General features: G+C 48.7%; 1 protein-coding gene across 1 annotated transcript in view; it reads right to left on the bottom strand.

Moving 5' to 3' along the window:
* Positions 1-23796, bottom strand: part of Xxylt1 (xyloside xylosyltransferase 1) — a 148165-nt gene that overhangs the window by 122397 nt on the left and 1972 nt on the right. The window contains exon 2 of the mRNA XM_048346909.1: positions 6079-6226. Coding sequence (XP_048202866.1) covers positions 6079-6226 — 148 coding nt within the window. The remainder of the gene's footprint in view (positions 1-6078; positions 6227-23796) is intronic.

Here is a 23796-nt window from a genome sequence, read left to right as displayed (position 1 = left end):
AATCCTTGGAACCACGGTGGAAGGGACCCTACGTGGTGCTACTGACTACACCCACCGCCCTCAAGGTAGACAGCATCGCCACTTGGGTCCATTGCTCCCACGCCAGGCCAGCTGACCCCTTTGCCCTGGACAAAGACTACCGTGGTGGAACACGGGAGGTCTCCAAGCACCCGACTCAGCTGCTTCACCTTCACCTCAAGAAAACAAAGTTAGACTGAGTATTGTTATAATTTTCTTTTTGTCTTCTTTTCTTGCTACCCTGGCTAATGTTGATGCTAACCCTTACCAGCCTTTCCAATTATCTTGGCAGCTCACTCCAAAGTGGGGTGACCTCCTTATTTTAGCAACTAAGGGAGCCCCCTTAGGAACCTGGTGGCCAGACTTAGTAGTAGACTTATGTGACTTGGCCGCAGGATGTGCCAGAAAACCTAGGACGGGCCTGTGTGCCTATCCACAGGAGTGAGGGTTGATCTGGCAAAGGTGCAGCTTGTCCAATCCACATGGTGGGACGGCCATAAGGGGGTGTCCATTCATGGTGGAAGAGGACAAGCCGACACCAGGACAGTTCATCAAGCTCTGAGGAGTAGGACGGAGATAGGTCGTTTTGTAGGACAGGCCAATGGAGGCCTTTCTTTTGTCTCTTTTATTTTCAGGTGAACATTGGAAACCTGGCGGTAAAAGTGAATTTTGAACTGGTACATATGTTCAGGAAAGAAAGCTTGTAGACCTGAGACTGTGTCCTTATTGAGATCTGTTAAAGGCCTGCAAAGGTGATGTAGGCATTTTGTAGGTCATCAGAGATCAGTTCTCCAGCCAGTCAGGAAAAAGCTTTTACAAAGTAAAGCTCCTAATTGACATCCGATCCTGCAGTCCCTTGGTAAAGTAGACTATGGTTATAGGTTCCTGGCTAGGTAAGGTCAACGCCCCTGAGTCAGCCTGAAGAACTTACAGAAAATGGATGATCTTCACCCATCAGCCCCCCTTTAAAACCAAGGGACCAGAGTTGTTTTTGGGAAGATGAGGCAGGATAAACTAGAGGCATGCAAAACAGAGGTACAGAGACTGCACTTGTGAGAAATGGTGACAGGCCCTTTGGTTCTACTACTTTGGGCCCTATTGGCCCATGCTTTATCTCTATAACATCCCCTAGACATGCAAGCCATTGAAATGGACAGAAGGGAGCCATGATTGGCTCCCAAGGTACCAAAGAGAAAAGGAGGAAAATGAAGAGCCACACTAAAGCCATTTTGAAGTCAGGCCCCACTTCACTACGCGAACCTGAGATAAGCAGGCCCTGTGAGCAAACCCAGGCCACCAATTATCCTGGCTAGCAGAACAAGCTTATTAGGGCCCAGCTAATCAGGAAACTCCCTGCTTAACTCTAACCACCTGGGAATGCTTAACTCTAATCACCCCAGAATGTCTCTAGCCCTGAGAACACCTGATTGCTGTAGCTTTGGTTTTTTTGCCTTTATAAGCCCTGTGAAATCTCAGCTCGGGGCCTTCCTCCTAACCTCCGCTGTTTCGGTGGGTAGGACGAGGCCTGATCTGCAGCTCGCCTGAATAAAGCCTTGCTTTTGCATTTCGGGACATCTGGCTCTCAGTGGTCTTCTTGTGGTCTTCTCGCAACTTGGGCATAACAAAATCATCCTGCCTGCCCCCATAAATGATATAAGCCAGAGGAGGAGCCCACTCATAACCCCAGACTGACAATAAGAAAAACGCTAGATAAGCCCTCATTGGGAGTACGCTACAAAGTGTCAGACTATTACTCCTCCAAATTATCAAGGTCATCAAAAACAAGAAATAATTTCATGATCAAGACAACTAACACGGCTGGGATCCAGTGGAGGATGAGATCTCAGGATCATGGTTCAAAGCCAGCCAGGGCAGCAAAGTCCATGAGACTCTTACCGCCAACTAACCACCAGAAAACCAGAAGTAGCGCTGTGGCTCAAAGTGATACAGCACTAGTCTTGAACAAAAAAGCTCAAGGATAGCACCCAGGCCCTGAGTTCAAGCCCAAGGATCGACAAAAGAAAACTAACATGATACCTGAATGTAACATGCAGCATCTTAAATGAGAATCTTGAACAGAAGAGGACACTACATTGTATGTTAGTCAACTTTCCATCCTTAGAAACAAACACCTGAAATAATCAGCTATTTAAAAAAAAAAAAAAAAAAACAGCTCTTTTGGCTCACAATGGTAGAGAGTCTGGCCCAGGAACAAATGACTCACTGTTTTCAGGACTGTATTGAGGCAACATACTATGGCAAGACTGCATGATGGAGCAGCCACTTGTCCCATGGCCAGGACACAAAACAGGAGGGAGAGAGGAGGAAGGAGCTGGGATCCCAATATCTCCTTCCAGAGCATACCCATGAAAGCCAATCATACTGGGGACACTGGGAGTTGACACATTCTGACTTTATGAGGACCACCTTTGGCCTACTGTTTCTAAAGGACCTGTTACAAGCAAACAATGCCACCAATAAAATAATCTCTATGTATGTGGATATTCATCATAGTTTACAATATTACAAAGAAAACAGGAAACATCCAGCTAGCTGAAAATAGGGAAATGCGAGTGCACTAAGGTTCATTTATTCAATGGAACCGTTCAAAGTATTTTCATGGACAGTAATTATACAGAAAATGATGACATGATAATAACAAGACAAGTTACAATACAGCTTCAATTGTACCATTTCTTTTACTTCTTGAGTTGAAATAAAAATTCAAATTCACATTTGATATATACTAAGACTCTGAATGACCTGACTATAAGGTATAACCCCTACTTGGCCCAAAAATTTTAAATGTTGTATGTTACGGAAATACAAGATGATGATCAAGGAATTAACAATAGTGATGCTTATGCGATGGTAAAGGATAGTATTTTCTATTTTGTGAATGAATGTTACATTGATTGACTGATTGATTGACTGATTGATTGGTTGATGTCATTACTGGAGCTTGAACCCAGAGCCTGGATGCTGTCCTGTAGTTTTCTCACTGAAGTCTAGTGCTCTGCCACTTGACCCACTGCTCAAATTCTGGCTTTTTGCTAGCTAACTGGATCTAAGAGTCTCACAGATTCTTCTGCCAGGACTAGCTTTGAACCATAATCCTTGGATCTCAGCTTCCTGAGTAGCTAGGATTACAGGTATAAGCCAGTAACTAACACCTGGCCAATTGTTACTTTTAAATAGAAAAAGAAGAATCAAACAGATCTGGGGATGTGGCTCAAGTAGAACACTGGTCTGGCATTTACAAGGCCCTGATTAGATCCTCTAGCCCCAAGGAGGAACTGAGGAGAAAAAGAGTAGTTTCGCCACAGAACAATGACCAGTACTCTAGAAAAGGGGAAGGGGACACAAGTTCAGATATAGAAAAATAACCTGCATTTCTGGAACCCTAGTCACCATATCTACGTTCACCACTTTAGGCATCACAATCAGCTGACTCTGTGTTGGGGGGGGGGGGGGGGGAGGCCGAAGGGTGTGTGTGTCAGGGGCTCAGGCCCCGCCCATTCCATCCTTACTTCCCTGGAGCAAAAAGGAAGCCCAAAAGAAAAAAGATAGGGAAGAAAATGAGAGAACCAAATGAGCAAGAATGCAGCAATTATACAAGAACAAAGCATCAACCAAAGCACAAAACAACAGTAATTTCTATAATTAAAAAAAAAATAAACACAGAAGACAGCCATAAAGAACCAACTCAAGACCGCACTAATGATGTCTGAAAACAGAGTGTTCTTCTGAAAATTGCAGGAATTCCAAATGACCTGCCCAGTGGGAACAACAGCACCAAGGGCTGAGTGGCAGCCAGATTGCCTCACAGAACACACCCCAACGCCGCAGGAAACAGCAGTGCTGCTCAGTTCATTCTGTGACTATCAAGTTGAAGTCACTCCTAACAACTCTTTCCTTGGGAACTGGACCTTGGCCATATGCAAAAATGAATCTCTGGAAGTATATTGTCATCCCAGTAAAGAGCCTATGAAAAGACGGGATGTTCGTGCCCAAACGGCTCCCTCCACCTCCTCCTGCACAGCAGGGAGGCCCTGGCCCATGCCTGGGAGAGGTGGATGATCTAACCCATCTCGATCCATAGCAAGGCTACCAAAGCCTCTTCTCTGTAGACAAGGCCTCCTAATCCACACCAGGCTACCAGACAGGGAAAATAGGAAAAGACCGGAGTGGCTTTATGACTCACAATCTGGCTTCCCCATAACTTGGGGCAGAGGCATCTTGTTTTCCCTGAAAATCAAAGCAGGAGAGCTCTTTTTTTGCCTTTGCTGAGCACCCCAAATAACAATCTAGCCTAGAGTTCACCCAATGAGCAGTGAGGGGCCTGGTAGCTGACAAAGCAAATAAGGCACAGCAAGGCTGGCATGCTTGCTCCTGGATCTCCTGCTGTCCCTTGGAGGGCCAATCATACATGCAGGATGAAACAACTGGTCAGGCCCTTTGACCCATCTAGATGAACTATTTCAAAGTTATTTAGTCATGGAACCTTTTGACCAAACAGAATCCTACACCAAAATCCTGAGCTAGGTGTGTGACAAGCTGCACAGGAGAGTGGAATGAGGGTCAAACTCTTTCCCTGGCCTCCCAGAACTACACAATCTAAGGGGAATTTCTATACATGCTGGATTTGCAGAAGGTAAGCATAAACTCCCCTGTATAGTCCTTCACTTTATATATGGGGAAACTGAGACCTAGAGACAAAGCCAAAGAAGTGTACATGGCTAGCTGCAGAGCTAGGGCCAGCCCTGGGATCTAGGAAATGAATAACCATGCTTTTTTGAAGGCATGTTCAAAAGGGACACCTGATGGGACAGAAGGAGCTGCTAGAGACAGGACTCCAAGCCAGACAGGCCCAAATTGGGTTCAAATCCTGGCTATTCCACTCAAATGGCTATATAACCTTAGAGAAGTGACAAAACTCCTCAGTCTGCTCTATCTGCCACCTCACAATACTGGGAGAGAATTTGGCAACCTGACAGAGCCCCCTGAGCCTTAGCCTTACAACCAAAAGACCACTCAGAGCCCTCTATGGTGCTTGAACTTGCCAGCAAGACATATAGGCTTACTTCTCCTTATTGTATGAATTCTCCTGAGGTCCCAGGCTGACCAGTCCCTTCTGGTCTGCTAGGCGTTGCTTCTTGACTTCGCTTACACTTCTGATCTGCTAGGCCAAAGCAGCAGGCCTCTGCCAGTGGTTTGGCTTTTACCCTGGGAAATCAAATCCTACCTGGTATGGAAACTCTCTAAAATGTCAATCAGAGCCAGATGCTATTGACTCATGCCTTGTAACCCTAGCTATTCAGGAGACTGAGACCTGAGGATTGTGATTTGAAGACACACCAGGCAGGCAAGTCTGTGAGACTCTTCTCTCTAATTAACAACCAAAAAGTCAGAAGTAGAGCTGTGGCTCAAGTGGCAAAGTTCTAATCAAGAGTCAATAGGAAGAGTTAGAAAGCCAAGGACATACCACACATGAGACCCTCTCCAAAACCCATAATTAGGATGACCAGATCTGCCAGTAATTCTTCACAAGTTGTACCTAGCACATACAGGATGACTGTGTCTCTTCTTCCCGGGAGGGACAGAGCCCAGAAGATTCTTTTAGTGTATAGCAGAGTTTCAAATATAGTCTTACAAGGTCCATAATTTGTACCTCTTACATTTAGATTTGGTCTTTTCAAACTAGATAAAACAGGCTCAAACTAGACAGAACAGGTTCACTAATTTGGATGGTGCATTATCTAACCCAATCTGTCATGGATTAGCAAACTAAGCAAACAGATCAACATCTAAACCCTGGGGAGGGGACCGCTGAACAAGGTACAGAGTCAGGGCTATAGTCCAGATTGCTATAGCTCAAGTCCCTATCTGTCCTCATGACTGGACCCCAGGATCACGCAACCTATGCATGGCTGGCTTCCTGTTCTCCCTCTCTGCCTTGTGGAGTTCCTCCTCTGACATAGGGCAGCAACTGTGCTGGATCGTGGGAAATGCCTGCAGAATTGCACACTCAGGGCCATTGTTTCCAGCAGTCTAGGTTACCTTTGGGCATGATCTGATGCATGGCGACCGAGAGGAAGAAGATAGAGTCGCTGTAGTAGGTGCCTGAGCCAGCACTAAAGTGCTTCTGCATGGCCTCCACAATGGGGAAGAGCTTGTCCGTCAGCACGGCCACATCATGGAAGATGACCTGCAGTGGGGAACAGGAAAGCCCCAATAGTCAGCCAATTGACTCTTGCTCTGGGGTCCAGACACCCAACACATCTCTGAACCCAGAAAGAAAACAACAAAAACATAAAATGACAAACTGGGCCTCTCTGGGTCCAAGAAGCAGATGCAGGTGGGCCTGGATGAGTAACTGGGTGCTAAAGAAATTGAGAACAGTGAGTCCGTTGAGGTGGGACAGAGGCTGGCTATGGGGACCATGTTCAACATGAGGAGAGTTGTGCAAAGAGAGCAGTAAGAAAGCAGACGGAGAATGAGAATAGTTCCCAATTCGTTTTCTACTTCGTGTGTGTACGCACGCCAATACTGGGGCTTGTGTTCTGGAACTGGGCATTGTCACTTAGCTTTCTTGCTCACCTTCTGGCTTTTTGCTGGCTAATTGGAAATAAGTCTCATGGACTTTTCTGCATGGGAAAGCAGATTCTCAGATCTCAGCCTCCTGCATAATTAGGATTATAGAAGTGAGCCACCAGCACCTGGCAGTTTTCTACTTTTGAACTTCAAGAGCAACCACTGGGAAGGTAGCTCTATGCTTAGGAGTCAGGAGGCCATGTTAAAGCATCTGGTGCTGGAACTCAGATCCTCGGCATGGCTGAGGGAAACACCATCGCTCCAAGTAGCCACTGGCACTGTGTGCCACTGCCCACAAGATGCCCTGGTTCTACCCTCCCGTCCAAGACTAAATGGACAGCATAATGACCTGTCCTCCTGATGAGCACTAACATGCTGAGCTAAACTCATCCACCAACTCAACCAACCTTTTCCAGCATTCCCCACGCTCTAGAGGTGCTGCTAGAGGTACAAGGAATAGCCAGGCACCACCTTCCTCAGAGCATATAGAAATCCACAGGGGCCACCAGATGCTGCACCAAGCTTTGCGAAGATATTTCCTCACATCCCTACTCTGATCCCCGTGATGACACAGGGCTTCCATAAGACAGAAATCACATTCTCAGCCTCCAAATTACGATGGAGACAGCAGGTACTAGAGGTTGGTTATCCTGTCAAAATAGACTGCCCCATTTTCCTTCCACTAACAACACATCCTCTCCTTATCAGCAGCCAGCAAGGGAGGGAGACACTCCATGGCCGGCGATGAGAAGACTCAGGAGCACCATCAAGATGGTGAAGTGGCTTACTGTCTAACACTAGGCCAGCCCATGGCCATCTCCACCTCGTATAACACCACGTTACTGTGCACTCTGCTTGCTTCTGCCTTGCAGGTTCTCCTGCTGCTCTCCATGCCCCATGAAAGCCAGATCACCCCACTCCATACAACAGTGCTCGAGCCAGAAGCCAGAGCATGCTCCTCTTTTTTCTTGTACCTTTTTTGGGAGATCTATGGTCCCCTCCTGACACTCATTCACTGATAGCTGACACGACAAGAAAGTCCTTCTAGGTACCACCTGTCTATCCACCATCATTAGCTCCCAGGCCAGGAAGCCACCTAAACAGGTGACAATCGCCAAAGGTGAACCACAGGAAGCCCTGTCGTGCTTTTATGTGGCTGGTGGCCCTCCCTGCCAGCAGGAAAAAGGACAGGTATGGATGGTGCCTGTGAAAGTCTCTAAAAGGTGGGCCATCTACTTTTGCCCTTGCCCTTGACTGCCCGGGCTGCCAGGGCCACCTGCATTCCTTGGGCTTCCAGAGCCCTGGTTGTCAGGCCTCAGCCTTACAATGGAGGCAAACCCCATTTGCTTTCCTCAACTTTGGGTTCTGTTTTGGGTCCATGTTTCTTTTATTCCTAATATTTCCTACAAAATGTATCTTATTTCTCCTAAACCTGTGTTTCTCTTAATATACATGCTTCCTTTTGTCCCGAATCTTCTTAAAAGTCCTAAAATACCATTAAACTGAGAAAACGTTTATCCTAAGTTGGTCCTCATGATTCATCAAAACATGTTTCAATAATGCTAAAACCTGTACCTTTTCAGTATTTCTTGACCTTTCAACAATACTGCTTTCCTTTGCCCCTTCTCTGGCTGCTTTTCTTCTCTGTGACTTTGACTTTTGCTTTTCATGGCCTCTCAAGGTGGAGAAGAGTGAGGGTGGTTCCTGACATTTCCCAACACAATTACCTCTGTCACCCTGCTCTGGCCTCCTGACAGGCTTTTTTATACTTCCTTTAGTCCCTTTCCAGATATATAAGTCCACTGCTCTCTCCGTGGCTTTCTAACCTCAGCTGGCTCCCCTCTGTCCTGGGTAACAGTCCAGAACCCTGGCCAGCCTCTGGAGGCCTGTATTGATGCCTCTGCCCACCTCCCCTGACCAGCCCTTCCCTCAGGACTGGGCAGCCCTGAACCAGGTACCATGCCCCTGCCAGCCACTCCTCTGTGTCCTAGGTCCTCATATATCTGCACTTGCTCTTCCTACTTTTTTCCTCCAACTGCCACAATCACAGCCACAGTCAAACCCATGGCGGCCAAGCTCTACTGGCAGGAAGATTCCCCTACCTCTACCTCCATCCCAGATCACCCTGAGCTGCCAGGCGACAACTGAATCCCATCAGCAATAATAGATTTATGAGGACAAAGTGTACTCAGTACATTTGTTCTGAGAGCTGTGCCATGAAGCCTGCTCCAATGAATATTTCATATAATAAATCTACTTACAGATAAAATGAATGTGTTCCATGGATACATTTATGCAGTAGGGAGCAAACCGCAGATACTGCAAATGTCAGTCTGAACACCCAGTTCTCCCAAAGATGAAAACAGTTTTTCCAAATGTGACCTGCCTGAAGACAGGAGCAGAGCCTGGTATCCTCTGGAACCCCCAGCCCAGATCAGGGACCACAAAGCAAGAGTGAAGAGAGGAAAAGAGGTGGGAGGGGGAAGAAGAGGCCACCCCTCTAGGCTTTCCTTCCCCCTTTCAAATGGAGATACAGGAAGAATTATGCCATATAACCCAAGAAACCAGAAAAATAAACGGGTTCTCATACTGCAGACAACTGGCCAATGGGACAACACAAAAAATGCTTTGTGCCAACCTGAACATTTAGCTTTTACAGATGTAGACAAAAAAGGTAAATTGCTATTTGGAGCCATTATTGACTTATTTACAATACATATTTTAAAGTTTCAAAAATCTCATTAGTTATAAAACATCATTTTCTCCACATGTAGTCTAGCCGACAGAATAATTTCTTTCTCGAAGCCTTCTTGTGAGCAGGTATTGTGGTTCACACCTGGAATCCCCTATTCTTGGAAGGATGGGAGGAAGATGAGGAGTCTGAAGCCTGAGTTGTTTTTGTTTACTACTTTGGGCCCTATTGGCCCATGCCTTACCTCTATATCATCCCCTAGACATGCAGCCATTGAAATGGACAGAAGGGAGCCATGATTGGCTCCCAAGGTACCAAAGAGAAAAGGGGGAAAATGAAGAGCCAGACTAAAGCCATTTTGAAGTCAGGCCCCACTTTACCACACGAACCTGAGATAAGCAGGCCCTGTGAGCAAACCCAGGACAAGCTTATTAGGGCCCAGCCGGTCAAGAACTCTAACCGCTGGGAATGCTTAACTCTAACCGCCCCCAGAATGCCTCAAGCCCTGTGCCTCGAGCCCTGAGCCAATCAGATACAGTCTGAAGCCAGCCTGGAGCCCATAGGAAGACCCTGTCTCAAAATAAACAAATCCTCCCATGCACATCAGCTGCCATCTACCCTACATGGGGCTGAGTCATCCACAGCCTGTCACCTCACCAGTCACTTCTGTCATGCACAACGTGGCAACTTTAAACCCAGCTGGGATGGTGTTATTGGAAATGTTACTCTCATCCACAACATTACACAAGCTCGTGTCAGCAAACTAGTGGGGTTTGCATCCACCTATCACCATATTTGTCCCTCTTATTAACCCTCCTGTCATTAGTGACCTTAAAGGATTTGTTTATAATATTTCACACAAATAATTATGAGGTCAGCCCTCCATCAGGAATAGAGACTAAATTTGTACACAATTTCTTTGCCTCTTTTTGTTTTTAATTAATTCTATCAAAGAACTCCTGAAGGTTTCTTGTTCAAAATAAAGCATACAATGGAGACAATGCCATGTAACACACCAGCCTTCAGAAAGACTCAACTCTTTGGGAGAGAATGGTTTTCAAAAGGCAGAGGAGGAGGAGAGAGAGGAGGGAGAGGAAGCTTGCCTCGTTCCACCACACCACACGAGGCCAGAGAGACCTGATCCTGGTTCCAGGCAGGAGCCAGTGCCTCTGCCAGTCCAGCCCAGCACACGATGGCACAGAGAGGCCAGAGCAGGCAGGCCAGGACTCCTAGAAACATTCACTAAGGATCTAATGTGATGCCAAACCTTAATTGCTATGAAGAAAACTTGTTTCTCACTGGGAGTCAGTCCTGGCCATTCTCTTGGAGCCAAGAGGGAAGGTGACAAGGTGCAGGCCCTGAGCACTGAAGATGCCAGGACCCAGCAACCCGAGGGCCTGCCTGAAGAGCAGCAGCTCCCAGCTGCAGAGCTCATACACTGCAGGCTGGGCTGGGAGAGAGTGGAGATCTTCGGGAGGTGGGCGAGATGATGCACAAGGCTTAGAGAAGGCTACGAGGACCTGACATTCCTTGACACTGCTGAGCATGGGAACCCATCTCCTGCAGAGGGCCCAGCTTGTCCTGAGGGGATTGTCAGGGCACTGGGAGCATCTTGTGGCAATATCTAGGCTCAGTCAGAAAGCCTGCCATCACTAATAGAAGTGCTACCCTTTGGGTGGCATGTGTCTGCAGCATTATTATGCCATGCATTGAACCGGCTAGGACTCAGTGCTTCTGAGTGATGGAGAACCGGTGCTTTCAGGATTCAAGAGGCAGAGAGGTCATTAATTAAAAGCCAGTCCTGGACTAGATGCTAAAAAACCTGTTCCACACAACAACAGCTATATTTGAGAAAAGAACGTGCTCTGTGTGGGCGTAGACCCAGACACTGGAAGCAGTCATCAGAGCCGCTGGGCTTTCGTGTGCTGCTCACATGGAAAGTAGTTCCTGGTTCTCCCACCTGCCAAGCCCAGCCCACTGCTGAGTCTGCATCCACTGGGGCTGCCCAGGGCCCCACAGAAGGCCCCTTCCACATTTTGCATACTTAGCCCCCTGTCTGCAGATCATGCTTCGTGCTTCTACAGTGACAGTCTTCTGAACTGAAGAGGTCTTCAAGTGGCAGAAAAAGTCACTAAGTAGGGACATGTAATCCACAATGGGAAATGGCATCTCCCCACAGCCAGTCACCTGCCTCCAGCCTTCCCCCAGCCTGGGCAGACACCCAGGATGACAGGGAGGGGCAGCAGATAAGCACTTAGCACATGTCCAACAAGGAGCTTTCCTCCTAGGACCAGGTGAGGTCCCATTCTCCTCCAGCCCCACAGCATTCTTCAGGACAAAGTGAGGAACAAGCACAACACAGGGAACTTGCTCTGAGCAATAGACAGGGACAGAATGGAACCCTCCCCCGCCTCCACAAAAGACTGGCCAGCTTTGCAAACATTGCTAACCTTAAAGGAAGAGAAAAAGTGTCCTTATTGATCTGTACTAAGGATGTAAAGCCTTGCGGCTTTGAGGGAACAAAAAATCTACTAAACAACAACTAGCAATCTTTAAATCCTTCATACACACCAAACCCTTGTACGCCTCAGGGCCTTTGTACTGGCTGTCTTCCCTGTTTGGAGCACACTCCTCAGAATCTTCTTGCGTCTAGATCTTTCTAGCCCTTCTGGTATCTGTGCAAATGTCACTTCCTGAGATTGGAGAACATTTCTCAAGCTACAGAAAAGAACAAACCACGTAACTGAGCACAGCAGGTTTGCGCCACAGGGAGGAGAGAGCCAAGATGTGAGGAGCACCAGGCCATGACAGCCCTCAAGCCAGGTCCCCACCAAGACTTGCTGGCCTCCCGAGACTCCAGCCCAGACCACTTCCCAATTGCAAAAAGCAAAGTGGGTGAGCACCATGTGCATGCCACAGAGCTACACCACCTTCAGCCTTCAACCTCTGTGTTTCTGACATGAGATCCAGGTTGCATGGCAAATCTCTAGCAGATCCAGGCCTGCCACCAGACTTCAAAGCCTTTTCCTCCAGCCTGGAAAAGGGAAGCAAGGGCAGGCCAGTGGGAAAGCCATCCCTGAGGATGGCTTCCTTGTTGCCCTCATCCCAAAGATGCACCAGTCTCTGGCACACTGACCCGAGTCTCCTGGCATCTGCAGGGGCACCAAGGAGCACGTACACTTGTCCTCTGGGTTTCTGTCCCATCCTGCTCCCTAAATTGCCTGCCTGTGTCTGCCTCTGGCCTCAAAAGCAACAAGAAGAAAGAGTCCAGCCTGAGTGCTGGGCAGGAAGGGGAAGGGACACCACCACCAGTGCTGGAGAACACAAGAGTGTGCCATGAAGCTGAAGGTGCAAGCCCCCTCACACCCTCAGGTGAGCAAGCACACCTGCGCATACAGAGGTGTGCCTAGTATTCGCTGGGGCAAGGCTTCTAGTCACAAGAGGGAGATGGCAGACTGAGGTCTGCCTGCAGTGAAATACAACGTGGCAGTTAAATCAACAAGCCAGGTGCCAGTGGCTCACACCTGGAATACCAGCTCCTCGGGAGGCTGAGGTCTCAGGACGGAGGCTCGAAGCCAGTTCAAACAGGAAAGTCTATAAGACACTCATCTCCAATTAACCACCAAAAAGCCAAAAGTGGGGGTGTGAGTTTAAGTGGTAGAGTATCTCAGCCTCGAGTGATAAAGCTACAGGACAGCACCCAGTCCTTGAGTTCAAGCCCCGTACTAGCAAAAAAAAAAAAAAAGAACCAATAAGACCACATGAGTTCACAGGGCTAAATCTCAAAAACCATCATGTTCAGGTATATAAGAGCACTTACATACCTTCCTTAAACCACAAAACATAACAGACCGATGTTATGCACATATCTGTAGGACATAAAAGCAAAAGTACAAAACAAAGTCCACAAAACACACCAACTTCTCACATGGGGCAGTAAGCAGCTGTGGGACAGAGGACAGGGAAAACATAGGCTTTAGCAATAGTTATAATATTTATACTACTTTTAAAAAAACAGACCCTGAAACAAACTCAGCAAATTATCAGCAGGTATTTAACCTAGGTTGCAAGAGAGTGATATCTTTATTTCTTTTTCCTGAGCTTTTGTTTTGATTTGTCTCACCATTTAAACTTGTTAGTGAATTAAAAAAAAATAAAATTCTACGTAAGGGTGGCGCAGGTGTGTGCAGTGTATGTCATCAGGCAAACTTGGTAATGTTACATGTCGAGCAAGTGAGCCCTGAAGAGCCCTCCTACTAGGTTCTCACTTTCACGTATTCCCTCTGGCTTCAGGTCTACAAGGAAGAACATTGAGGAACGATACAAAAGAAAAAAAAAATCATATAGAGACATTTTGTGTCTCAAAAAATATTAGACACCCATAGAACAGTTTATGAGAAAAAAACATGACAACAACTTAGACTTCTGTGAATTACAAGCACAAAAAAGAAGAGCAGGATGGGAGACATTATGTTCTACACCACCACACATGGGTCCCACAGGGATCAAAATGACCAGAGAACAGAATTCCCCTGCCACACCAAACTTAGGCCCACCAGTGACGCAGGCCCAAGGGGCACGTGGGAAAACGAAGATGGTTCATCTCACATCCTCTGTAGCAGCAGGTCAGGAGGGCTCTTGGTGGGATGCACTGTTTGCTCCTCACCCAACCTCACTCGCTCTTCCCTAAGTCCCTCTCTCCTCCCACATTCTCACAACGCCTTCCTATCCTGGGCCAGGCCTCATCCACATAGCCCAAGTCTCCTGAGCCCTTGAGCTCTGCTCTCTCCTTTCCAGGCCTCAACACATCCTCTCGTGAGTTCCACAAACACAGTCCAGCTGCTGCTCGGGTCACAGAAGAGAGCTTAGAAGGCAAGAGTTCTAGAAAGCCAAGGTTAAGCAACAAAGTCAGATTTCATTCCCCAAAGCCAACTGCTTAAGACAGAGCATTCATCTGGTAAAAGGAATGTTTTTCACTTTGCATTTACTCTAAAACCTCTTCTAGCTCCCAGAGAGCGCCAAGGGAATGACTAAGCTCAAGTGTCTCAAGTCTCTGGTCAGAGCAAAAGCTGCTTGGTGAGCCTGGAGAACCTAGATGGAGACTGAACCCGTCTATCCAAGGTCTCCCATCCTCGGGAAGGCCGTTCACAGCATTCAATTCTCTATGAAGGCTCAGCATGGCTGTTGTCACAGAAACGACACTGTCAGTGTCCAGGGAACACAGAGGACAAGCACCAGCCACACAGAAAGCACCAGCCAGCCAGGCTGGAGGGTAGACAGTACTCTGGAGTCTGGGCAGCATAGCTTGCCTCCCCGAGGGCTCCCACATGCCTGCCCACCCGCCCCTCTTGGTCACATGAACCCATACTATGAGCCCCTCGGCAAGCCCATAGCCACAGCCTGACCCCTACGTGGGCACTAAGGGACGCAGAACTCCAGTCATGATGCTGATGCCCAGGACCAGAGAGAGACCAAAGTCCCACCATGCAGGGCCAGGCAATGGAAGGAGGGCTCTAAGGCCAAGGGCTAGGCAACTTCCTAGCATCCAGTTTACACATACCAGGAAGGGAGCTTGAACGTGATAGGCTCCTCAGGGGAGGTTAGTGGGAGGTCTTCAGGTCACTGGAGAGGGGTCCCTGGCCGGGAATATTGGGACCCAGCCCCGTCCTCTTTATTTGGGCCACATGTGGCCCACACCACTGTTACTCAGCACCCCTACCACAGGTTTAAAAGCAATGAGTCTGCCTGATCAGTCATGGACCAAAACTCTAAAATTATAACGAAAATAAACTTTACTTTAAAAATTAATAATCTCAAGTATTTATTACAGTAATGGAGAGGTGATGAACAGACATTTCACAAATGAGAAATTCAGGTTTAGAGGCACTGGAAGACCTTACTTATAGAAGCCAGGACAAGAGAAAGACCTAGAACCCGGAACTGTTCATCCCTGAGGCCAATGCACTGTTTCCGGCAGGGCCTCTGAGCAAACCAAGTGGCCTCGAAGCGGTGTAAGGTGAGAGTCCAGTTGAGCCCCACCCACCCACCTCCTCCAGGCCAGAATCAGTGGTTCCTCCTGGTGATAGAAGGAGGCTCGTTCAGAAAGCCAGGAAGAAGTGTTTAAAACCCATCTGAGTCTTCCTGGCTGGCCTCAGGTCTATGGGAGCTTTATCATCACCAAGCCCCTCTGGATGCCTTAGGACCCCAAATCCCACCAACCTGAGAGTCTTACTCACAGAATGTCTGAAGACTAACAGTGCCCAGCAGCTGCACCCCAACCCAACCCCTACCAGAGCACAGGGGCACAACTCACACACACTGACACCTGGCTGCCCTTCTGCACGGCATCTACCTCCTCCAACAAGTCTGTGCTGCCATCCACTGTGCCCGGCTCCATTCTACACTATCTCCCAGAGACAGAATAAAATAAATAAGACACAACCCTGCCCTACAACCACATCTGTGCGGAGGGCCAACTTAGCATAGCAGGAGCCTGAAAAAGGTGGGGGGTGGGGGGAGGTGTGTGCAAGCTTAACCAGGTGGGGTGGTGAGAGATGGAACCTCGTGTACTGGCACCACAGCGACATCTGAAGGAATAACAGAGCTAAAGACAGAAAGGAGGGAGGGGCGGTGCTTCAGGAGAAGTGCCTGGGCAAAGTCCCAAGGGTGTGAACTCCAGGCAGTTCAGTTCTGCATGGAGCTACATGACAGCCAGGCATCCTGGGGAGGGCGGGGGCTCTACAGGTCTCTCTCCATGTCCTCCTGAGTCCTCCTGCTGCACGATTCAAAGTCAGAGAGCCATGCACTTGCTCAGCTAAACTCCTCTTCCCCTGCTCCTTCCTACCCTCCTAGTCCTGACTCTCCTGCCAGGAACAGGGGGCAGAGACAGTGTCATCACCAGCTCTAAGACAGGCATGGCACTTTCTACTAACTTATGGATGCACATCCTCAAAGCTCCCACAGACAGGTCTCCATCCTCACTATACTGGATCCCAACTAACCCACCTGTGCACCTGCCAGGGCCAATGAAGCCAGCCAGAGCCCTGCCAATTCAAGGCGCCTGACCATTTGATAGCTCCCATGGAGCCCACACTTCAGACTGCAAAGACGACTTCAAGGAATGCAGCCTGTGTGACAGGAACTCCAGGGGGCAAAGACCAAGCAAGAGCCCAGGATACGAACAAGACTGGAGTTTGTGGGTCCACATAGGGGAGTATAGGCCAGGCAAGAGGCTTGTCCTTTTAAATCACTTACAGTTTATTCTTGGCTAACTCCCCAAAAAGATGATGAACAACTGGTATGTGAAATGAGACCAAAAAAAGAATCAAAACATAGGTAAACATCAACTGTACTCTGAATTTATTTTCAACAAATCTGAACTGGAATCTCCTAGAAACTAGAGTATTCACAGAAGACCACTGTAATATGGAGGTCAGATCTGGCCAGCACCATCATTGGCTGTTGAGGGGTGTCAGATTGACTCCATCTCAGATTAGTTAAAGAGAGCAGAAGCCGACTCCATCTTCGCTAAGATCTCCCCTGCCCTATCCAGGGAAGTTCCCCTTCTCTGTGATAAGATTGTGTAAACTGCTTGATCACCTGAGTAGTGGAACATTCAAGGTTAAACCTGTGCCCTCTCATGAGTAGGCATATCCAACTGCATAATGTGAGCCCCACCAAATCTGTGGGCCAAGTATAACTAAAATGATAGTTTACTTCAAACAGTTGCTATGAGGCAGATTGTAACTCCATTGTCCACCTGCGTGGGACCTGGCATGCTCTGTAAGTGTTGTAACCTCATTGGCCACCTGTGTATGACAAGCTTGACCATGTAGTATTTGCCTTTATAACCTGACCCCGAGCGTGGCCCAGGTCGCATGGTCCCAGCTCCTAAGTCTGGGCTGCTGCGGCCGGCCAGCCTGCTTTATAAGGTCTTGGTTTCAGCTCCCGAGTCTGTGCTACATCTCTGGCTAGTCAGTTTGCTTTTTTTTTTTTTTTTTTTTTTTTTGGCCAGTCCTGGGCCTTGAACTCAGGGCCTGAGCACTGTCCCTGGCTTCTTTTTGCTCAAGGCTAGCACTCTGCCACTTGAGCCACAGCGCCACTTCTGGCCGTTTTCTGTATATGTGGTGCTGGGGAATCAAACCCAGGGCCTCATGTATACGAGGCAAGCTCTCTCGCCACTAGGCCATATCCCCAGCCCGTCAGTTTGCTTTTTGCTTCCCCAGTAAATCCATCTTTTTACTTGAGACTGTCTCTAAGTGGTGGACTCTTGGAGGGCTGGGGGATTCCGCCCCCACCCCCACCCCATTACAGCGACTATTAAAAAAAAACAGGCTGACCAGCCAGGGACACGGTTCAGATTCAGAAGCTGACACTGTGACCACAAGCGTTGCTCAAGTTGGGGTTATAAAGGCAAATACCACATGGTCAAGCCTGACCATGCGCAGGTGGCCAATGAGGTTACAACACTTACAGAAAACCGCATAGTCATGCCAGGCCACACACAGGTGGCCAACAGAGTTACAACCTGCCACAGAGGATTTGTTTGAACCAACCTAACATTTTAGTTGGAATTGGCGCGCAAATTTGGCAAGTCCCACACAATGCAAGGGGATATACTTACTCATTCAGGCAGGGGTACTATTGTTAACCTTGAATGTTCCACAGTGCAGGGGGTGGTCAGTTTCTTATCACAGCCAGGGGGACCTTCCCTGGATTCCAAGCAGGCAGGGCACGGCCCTCAACCTTGAAGCTCAGGGGCAGGGGAGATCTTAGTGAAGATGGAGTCAGCTTCTGCTCTCTTTAATCTGAGATGGAGTCAGTCTGACTCCCCTCAACACACACAAGACTACCAAACTCTCCCACCATGATGAGAAACAGCACTAGGGATGAAATCTGGGGGCCTCCTCCTCCCAGCAGAAAGAGCACTGTGGGTGCAACTGAGCAAGGCACAGTGTTCCTGTTCCAAGAGGGGCCAACTACGCACTGTCAGGGAGGGGAGGGCTGGAGCAGGAGAGAACATTAGAGTTTGGGAGACTGTGGAGGATTCCAAAAACCTGAAGACACCCTGGTAACACCAGGGCAACACATTGTCTGCAAACTAGCTCCACTGCCCTTCCACTGAAGCGTTCCTCCTGGAATGCTGGAAGTGTCCCTGCTCCCCATACATCTACCTAACTCAGGCACCATTTAGGAACAGTATCACTTACCAGCCACCTGCCCTGTGCCAGGCCCAACACTGCCTCAGCCTTATAAGGAGTCGTGCGTGGAGGCGCACAAGTGTCCCCTGTCATCGGCTATATTTGAATTGAGGTCTCAGGCCCTGGGGCTTCTTCCTGGCCCATCCAGGGAAACAAAAATGTGAGGAACAGAAGGCTCTGGCAGCTGCAGGACTGGGGAAGAAAAGACTGGGGGGGGGGGGTGGATAAGAGGAGGGGAAGGAGAGGCGAGAGCACAGCCTGGGGCCTGATGTGAGCAACAGAGGCCAGACTCCAGGACACTTTGTCAGGGCACTGCTTAGTTGGGGCTGCTTACCAGTAATCACCCTAATAAATAAAACAAATGGCTTTCATTTAGAACACATTAAGTGAACAGCAGGCATTGCGCCAGCTGACTCGCCTGGCTCAGGAGCTTGGAGCCTGTACAGAGTGGTATTGGCAGAGAGGTCAACACCTCTGCTCCTGCAGGAGAGGGGTGGGTGGGACACTGCCCTGGTGATCTTGACCAGCCTTCCACAACGCATACCCCCTGGGAGCTCCCGGGGAACAAGGCTAAGGCCCTGGACAGGAAGGGGATGAGGAAGGGCAGCCGACGCCTTGGATTCAGATGCAGGAAGCCTCTCTGGTCCCTGTAGCCCCTCATGAGGGCCAACACTGGGGCTCCCTCCACCAGCTCTCAAAGGATGGGACTGTGAGGTGGGCATCGGCCCCTAAGATCCCACAAGTAGACCACTAGGCTTGCCACTGCCCTCCGGCCCCAAAGGGCACCATCTCTGCACGCTGAAGGGGAACCCCTTCGGCCATAGCTGGCACAGGTGGCACAGAGAGGACACACACGGGGTTCTAGGCAGGCCCAAGGGGGACAAGGCCTGCCCATCCGCACTGCCTGTGCTGCCAAACCCAACAGCCCGCCCGCCAGCCTTCCTGAAAGGGCCCCAGCAGCGTGGGTTCAGCTCCAGCAGGAAGGAAATGACAGCCCAGAGTGGTTGCCTCAGAGCTTTAGGCCCCCAAGCCCCGGGGGCGGGGATGGAGGAGGAAGCAGGGAGCGGGCGGCACCCCCCTTCCTGCTTCCCGCTCCCCCCCCCCCCCCCCCCCCGCACTGGCCTGAGGGCCATGTGCCAGCACGGTGCCACAGCGCCCTCCTGTGGTTACCGCCAGGCAGCAGGCCACACAGGCCTGGTGTCATCATCTTCCTCCACCTCCTCCTCCTCCTCTTCTTCCCTCCCACCACCCTCTCCCCGCCACCATGTGGTGGTCACGCAGTCCCCCAGCGCCTGTGCAAGGCACAGGATAAACAAGTGAGGTCCTTGGAGGCACACACTCCCCCAGTCCTGGCTCCCTGCTAGACTCTGGTACTTTGCAGCCAGAGAGCTGGCCCGGGGATGGGTCAGCCTCCAGGAAGTCAGGCAGGGGCGTCAACCAGTTCCAGGGAAGTCTCTGAGGCAGACAAGGCTGGGCTGGCATGCACACATTAGACCACAGAGGCTAGCACTGGTAGAGAGGGCCCAGCTCTGTGTGCACCACGAAGTCCCTGCCTGGCATAGACTCAGGGGTGTGGCTGGGCTGAGGATGCTGTGCTAGAGCTCAAGAGTGCCTTTCCTTCTCCCACGCCTGGCAGCTGTGCCACACTCCCTAGGCACTCACAGCAGCCCTGGGCATGGCTGCTGGCTCCCTGCAGTTCCATGGGCAACTCCCAGAGGCTCCCAAGGCTGCCATGCCTCTTCTCCAGCCAGAGCCCACGGCCCCAGTGAGGTGAATGTGAAAATGTGTGAGCTCTTGAGTAGCCAGCAAATTGTACTTTTGTTTTTCCTAATCAGTGTTCCCAACAGCAACAGCTCCTGGCTGACCTTCCGCATAACATACTACAAGCATCAGAAATGCATGTTTCCCAAGATGGTTCAAAATCTTTCAGGCTCAAGAGAGTAGAAGTAATGTTTTGTTTTGTTTTGCCAGTCCTAGGGCTTGAATTTAGGGTCTAGGCACTGTCCCTGAGCTGCTTTTGGCTCAAGGCTACCACTCTACCACTTGAGCCACTTCCAGCTTTTTCTGTTTATGTGGTACTGAGGAATCGAACCCAAGGCTTCATGCATGCTAGGCAAGGACTCTACCACTAAGCCACATTCCCGGCTCTTGGAAGTAATTTTTTTTTCTTGTAAAAACACATTTTGAAATGACAAAAATGTTGTAGAATCAGTGGACTAGGAATGAATGCATGGAGAATGAATGATGCCTGTAGAAAACTGCTGGCCTAGAGATTGCTTAGGCTGAGTACTTGACCTTTGGCAATAATCCTGTCAAAAGACAGTAATGAGGGCCTAAGGGTCCTTATCTTCCTATGTGGTACTCCTTATCTATAACCTAAGGTCCCACATCCTTTATCTTGGAATGTGCTCTTTAGACCTGTTCCCTAAAGTTAGCCCCAGGGCAATCTGACCTAATTAGGGTAAAGGATAGGGGAGACCTCTTCAGTTTAGCCATTTCTGTATCATTCCTCTTTATGAAATGATACTGCATGGGCAAGTCTTCACCCATTGCCCCCATATCTCCTGGACAGAACCAGCAGTAGTCATGGTTGTATAATCTTATGAATATGCTTTTTAAAAAATCACTGAATTTCGGCTAGGAATACGGCCTAGTGGCAAGAGTGCTTGCCTCATATACATGAAGCCCCGGGTTCGATTCCTCAGCACCACATATATAGAAAAGGCCAGAAGTGGCACTGTAGCTCAAGTGGTAGAGTGCTAGCCCTGAGCAAAAAGAAGCCAGGGACAGTGCTCAGGCCCTGAGTTCAAGCCCTAGGACTGTCCTAAATAAATAAATAATCACTGAATTTCATATTTTAAATGGTTAAATTTTATGGTATGTGAATGATCTTTCTTCAATTGTAAAAATCAAAAGGTAATTACCTTAAAAGAGTGTCCCTCTTAAGTCTACTTGGTAAAACACACTGTTTTCAAATGGCATACAATGCCAGCCTCATCTCTCAAAAAGCCTCTCAGTTCAGGACACATTACTCTGCCCATCTACTTGTAGCCAAAGACTTCACTGGGTGCAATAGGCCTGCTGCTGGGGCAGCCAAAGCATTGTCTGGAGTCCTAATGTCACCTATGAAGACAGCCAATCAAGGTAATCACCTTCAGGCTTTTCTCAAGCCTCATGAGGCCACTCAGCAATTTTAGGGGAGGTTGATTGTTTTCAGAATCAAACCCAGGGCCTTGCTGATGCTCTCTACCCCACCCGAGCTCTAGCAATAAAAGGAATTAGAGAATCCCCCACCATACCTGCCGAGCTCTAACATTTGCCAACCCTAGTGCCTTCTTGGCACAGGCTGCCCCCTAGATCCAGCAACTACCCTTAAGCGAGAAGCACGTGTTGCCACCTTTCCTAACTTGTCCAGGAGTGTGCAGCCTCAGGCACCTGACAGCTGAGCTGTGATGGCAGTATGTGGCCCACAGAGATCTACTCCAGGATAGCTTCACCTTAATCCACTATTGCTAGGGGTCTACTAGCAGTACTTACTAAGAACCTCTTATGTCTCAGGAGCTGGTCTGGGACTGTGCTGTAGTGGGGAGAAAGAGCACTTCCACTTCTGTTACTCTGGGTTTCAATTTGGTGAATGCTCTACCAAACCAACACACTCCTTACATGCCCTCCCACGCCATATCCATCAACTCTTCCTTAAGAGGGGAAATTTACTTGATGGGGGAGTTTTGGAAGTCCCTGCCTCTCTTCTGCCTTCCCTGAAGGGAAATCAGTGGCTCTCCATTTACCTGCCTCTCCCAAGTCCACTGACTACAAGTTCATCTTCCTTGTAAATAAACTGTCCTCTGGACTTTATAAGCCAGAGGTGCTCCTTCCAAGGGAAATGAAGCACAAAGGGAAGAACATTGGCCTGAATGCTGGGCCAGTCCCAACTAGGTCAGTAAGTCTCCAGGCAGCCTTGGCAAGTTTCCTCACCTGCTATATATGCTCCTGAAGATCTCTGCTGTTGATGATTTCTAGTTTCCTTCCTAATCATCACAATGAAAAACATAATTCTCTCTACAAAACATACTCACACATGTAAGACAGCCTGCTAAGGGCTGGGAGCATGGCACTGAAGGGATGTCCTTAAGAAAGTCAATCAGTGTCCTTAAGAAGTTTATAGACTAGCAAGAGAGACAAATAACTAAATACACTGTGATACATGTAAAAAGAAAAAACACTCAGGGCTGTAAAAGTGTGGAATGAGAGCTCCACAAAAGTTTAACAAGGAAACCCACTTGAGCTGAAGCAGGACAAGAGTTTAAGATGGGGGGTGGGTAGAATTCCTGGAGGAGGGAAGGACAAATATGAAGTAGGACTTCAAATTGAGAGAAGCTTACCAAATCTAATCGAGTTAAATCACACATTGAAGCAAGTCTTTTAGATTTATACATTTAAAGGGAAAAATAATACCTTGAGTCACAAACAGAAAACAGATTCACAAAAGATAAATCCATAAGCAACAGGTACAATGTGATCCCAGGACCAATTAACCCTTACCTGCCCACTGTCCTGTAGCTAGTTAGAATCTTTACCCTGATCCTCACCTCTCAGGCCTCAACAGAGAAGGTGGCGGTTTCATTTGCAAGCCTTGTCTGAGGGCTGTGGCAGTCAGAACTGAACCATGAAGGGGAAGTAAGACCAGGAAACACATACCTCAAGACAAGAGCCTGGTCCTGAGGCCGGTCCCACACCTGGGCCATTATTTCTGTTGCCAACTATGGGCGAAGCACCGTAGATAAGGTCAGGTGGCATGATGTGATACAACCACAGCACCAGAGAGGTACCAGAAGGAAGAAGAGGAGGTCATACCATTCAGCTGGGGGTTCCTAAAATGGTTCCAATGCCAGTGAAGCTACAGGGAGCCCAACTCCAGATCCTGGATTCTTGGCCTCCAAGAGCATGAAATCCTGGCCCAGATGTCGGGAATGGACAGCTACCCAGGGTTGGGCACAGACTGTGCCCAGGAGGTAGGAAGATTCTCAGGGGAAGTAAAAACTGGGTAAAGAATGGCTGAAACCTCAGGTGTGGTGGCTCAACATATAATCCTAGTGACGTGGGAGGCAGAGATGGGAGAAGCACAATGAAATGAGCACTTTGTCATCCCCAGCATCTCAGGGAAGCACAAGGAAATCCAAAGACAAGGCCAATACAGTCATAAAACAGTGAGACGCTACCTGGAAAATAATCAATGCAAAAAGGGGCTGGAGGAATAGCTTGAATGTCAGAGTGCCTAGCTTGAAAGCATGA

This window comes from Perognathus longimembris, chromosome 5 (genome assembly GCF_023159225.1).
Source record: "Perognathus longimembris pacificus isolate PPM17 chromosome 5, ASM2315922v1, whole genome shotgun sequence".
Lineage (NCBI taxonomy): Eukaryota > Metazoa > Chordata > Mammalia > Rodentia > Heteromyidae > Perognathus > Perognathus longimembris.
Note: the sequence above shows the minus strand (reverse complement) of the source record. Positions and strands in the feature narration are given on the sequence as shown.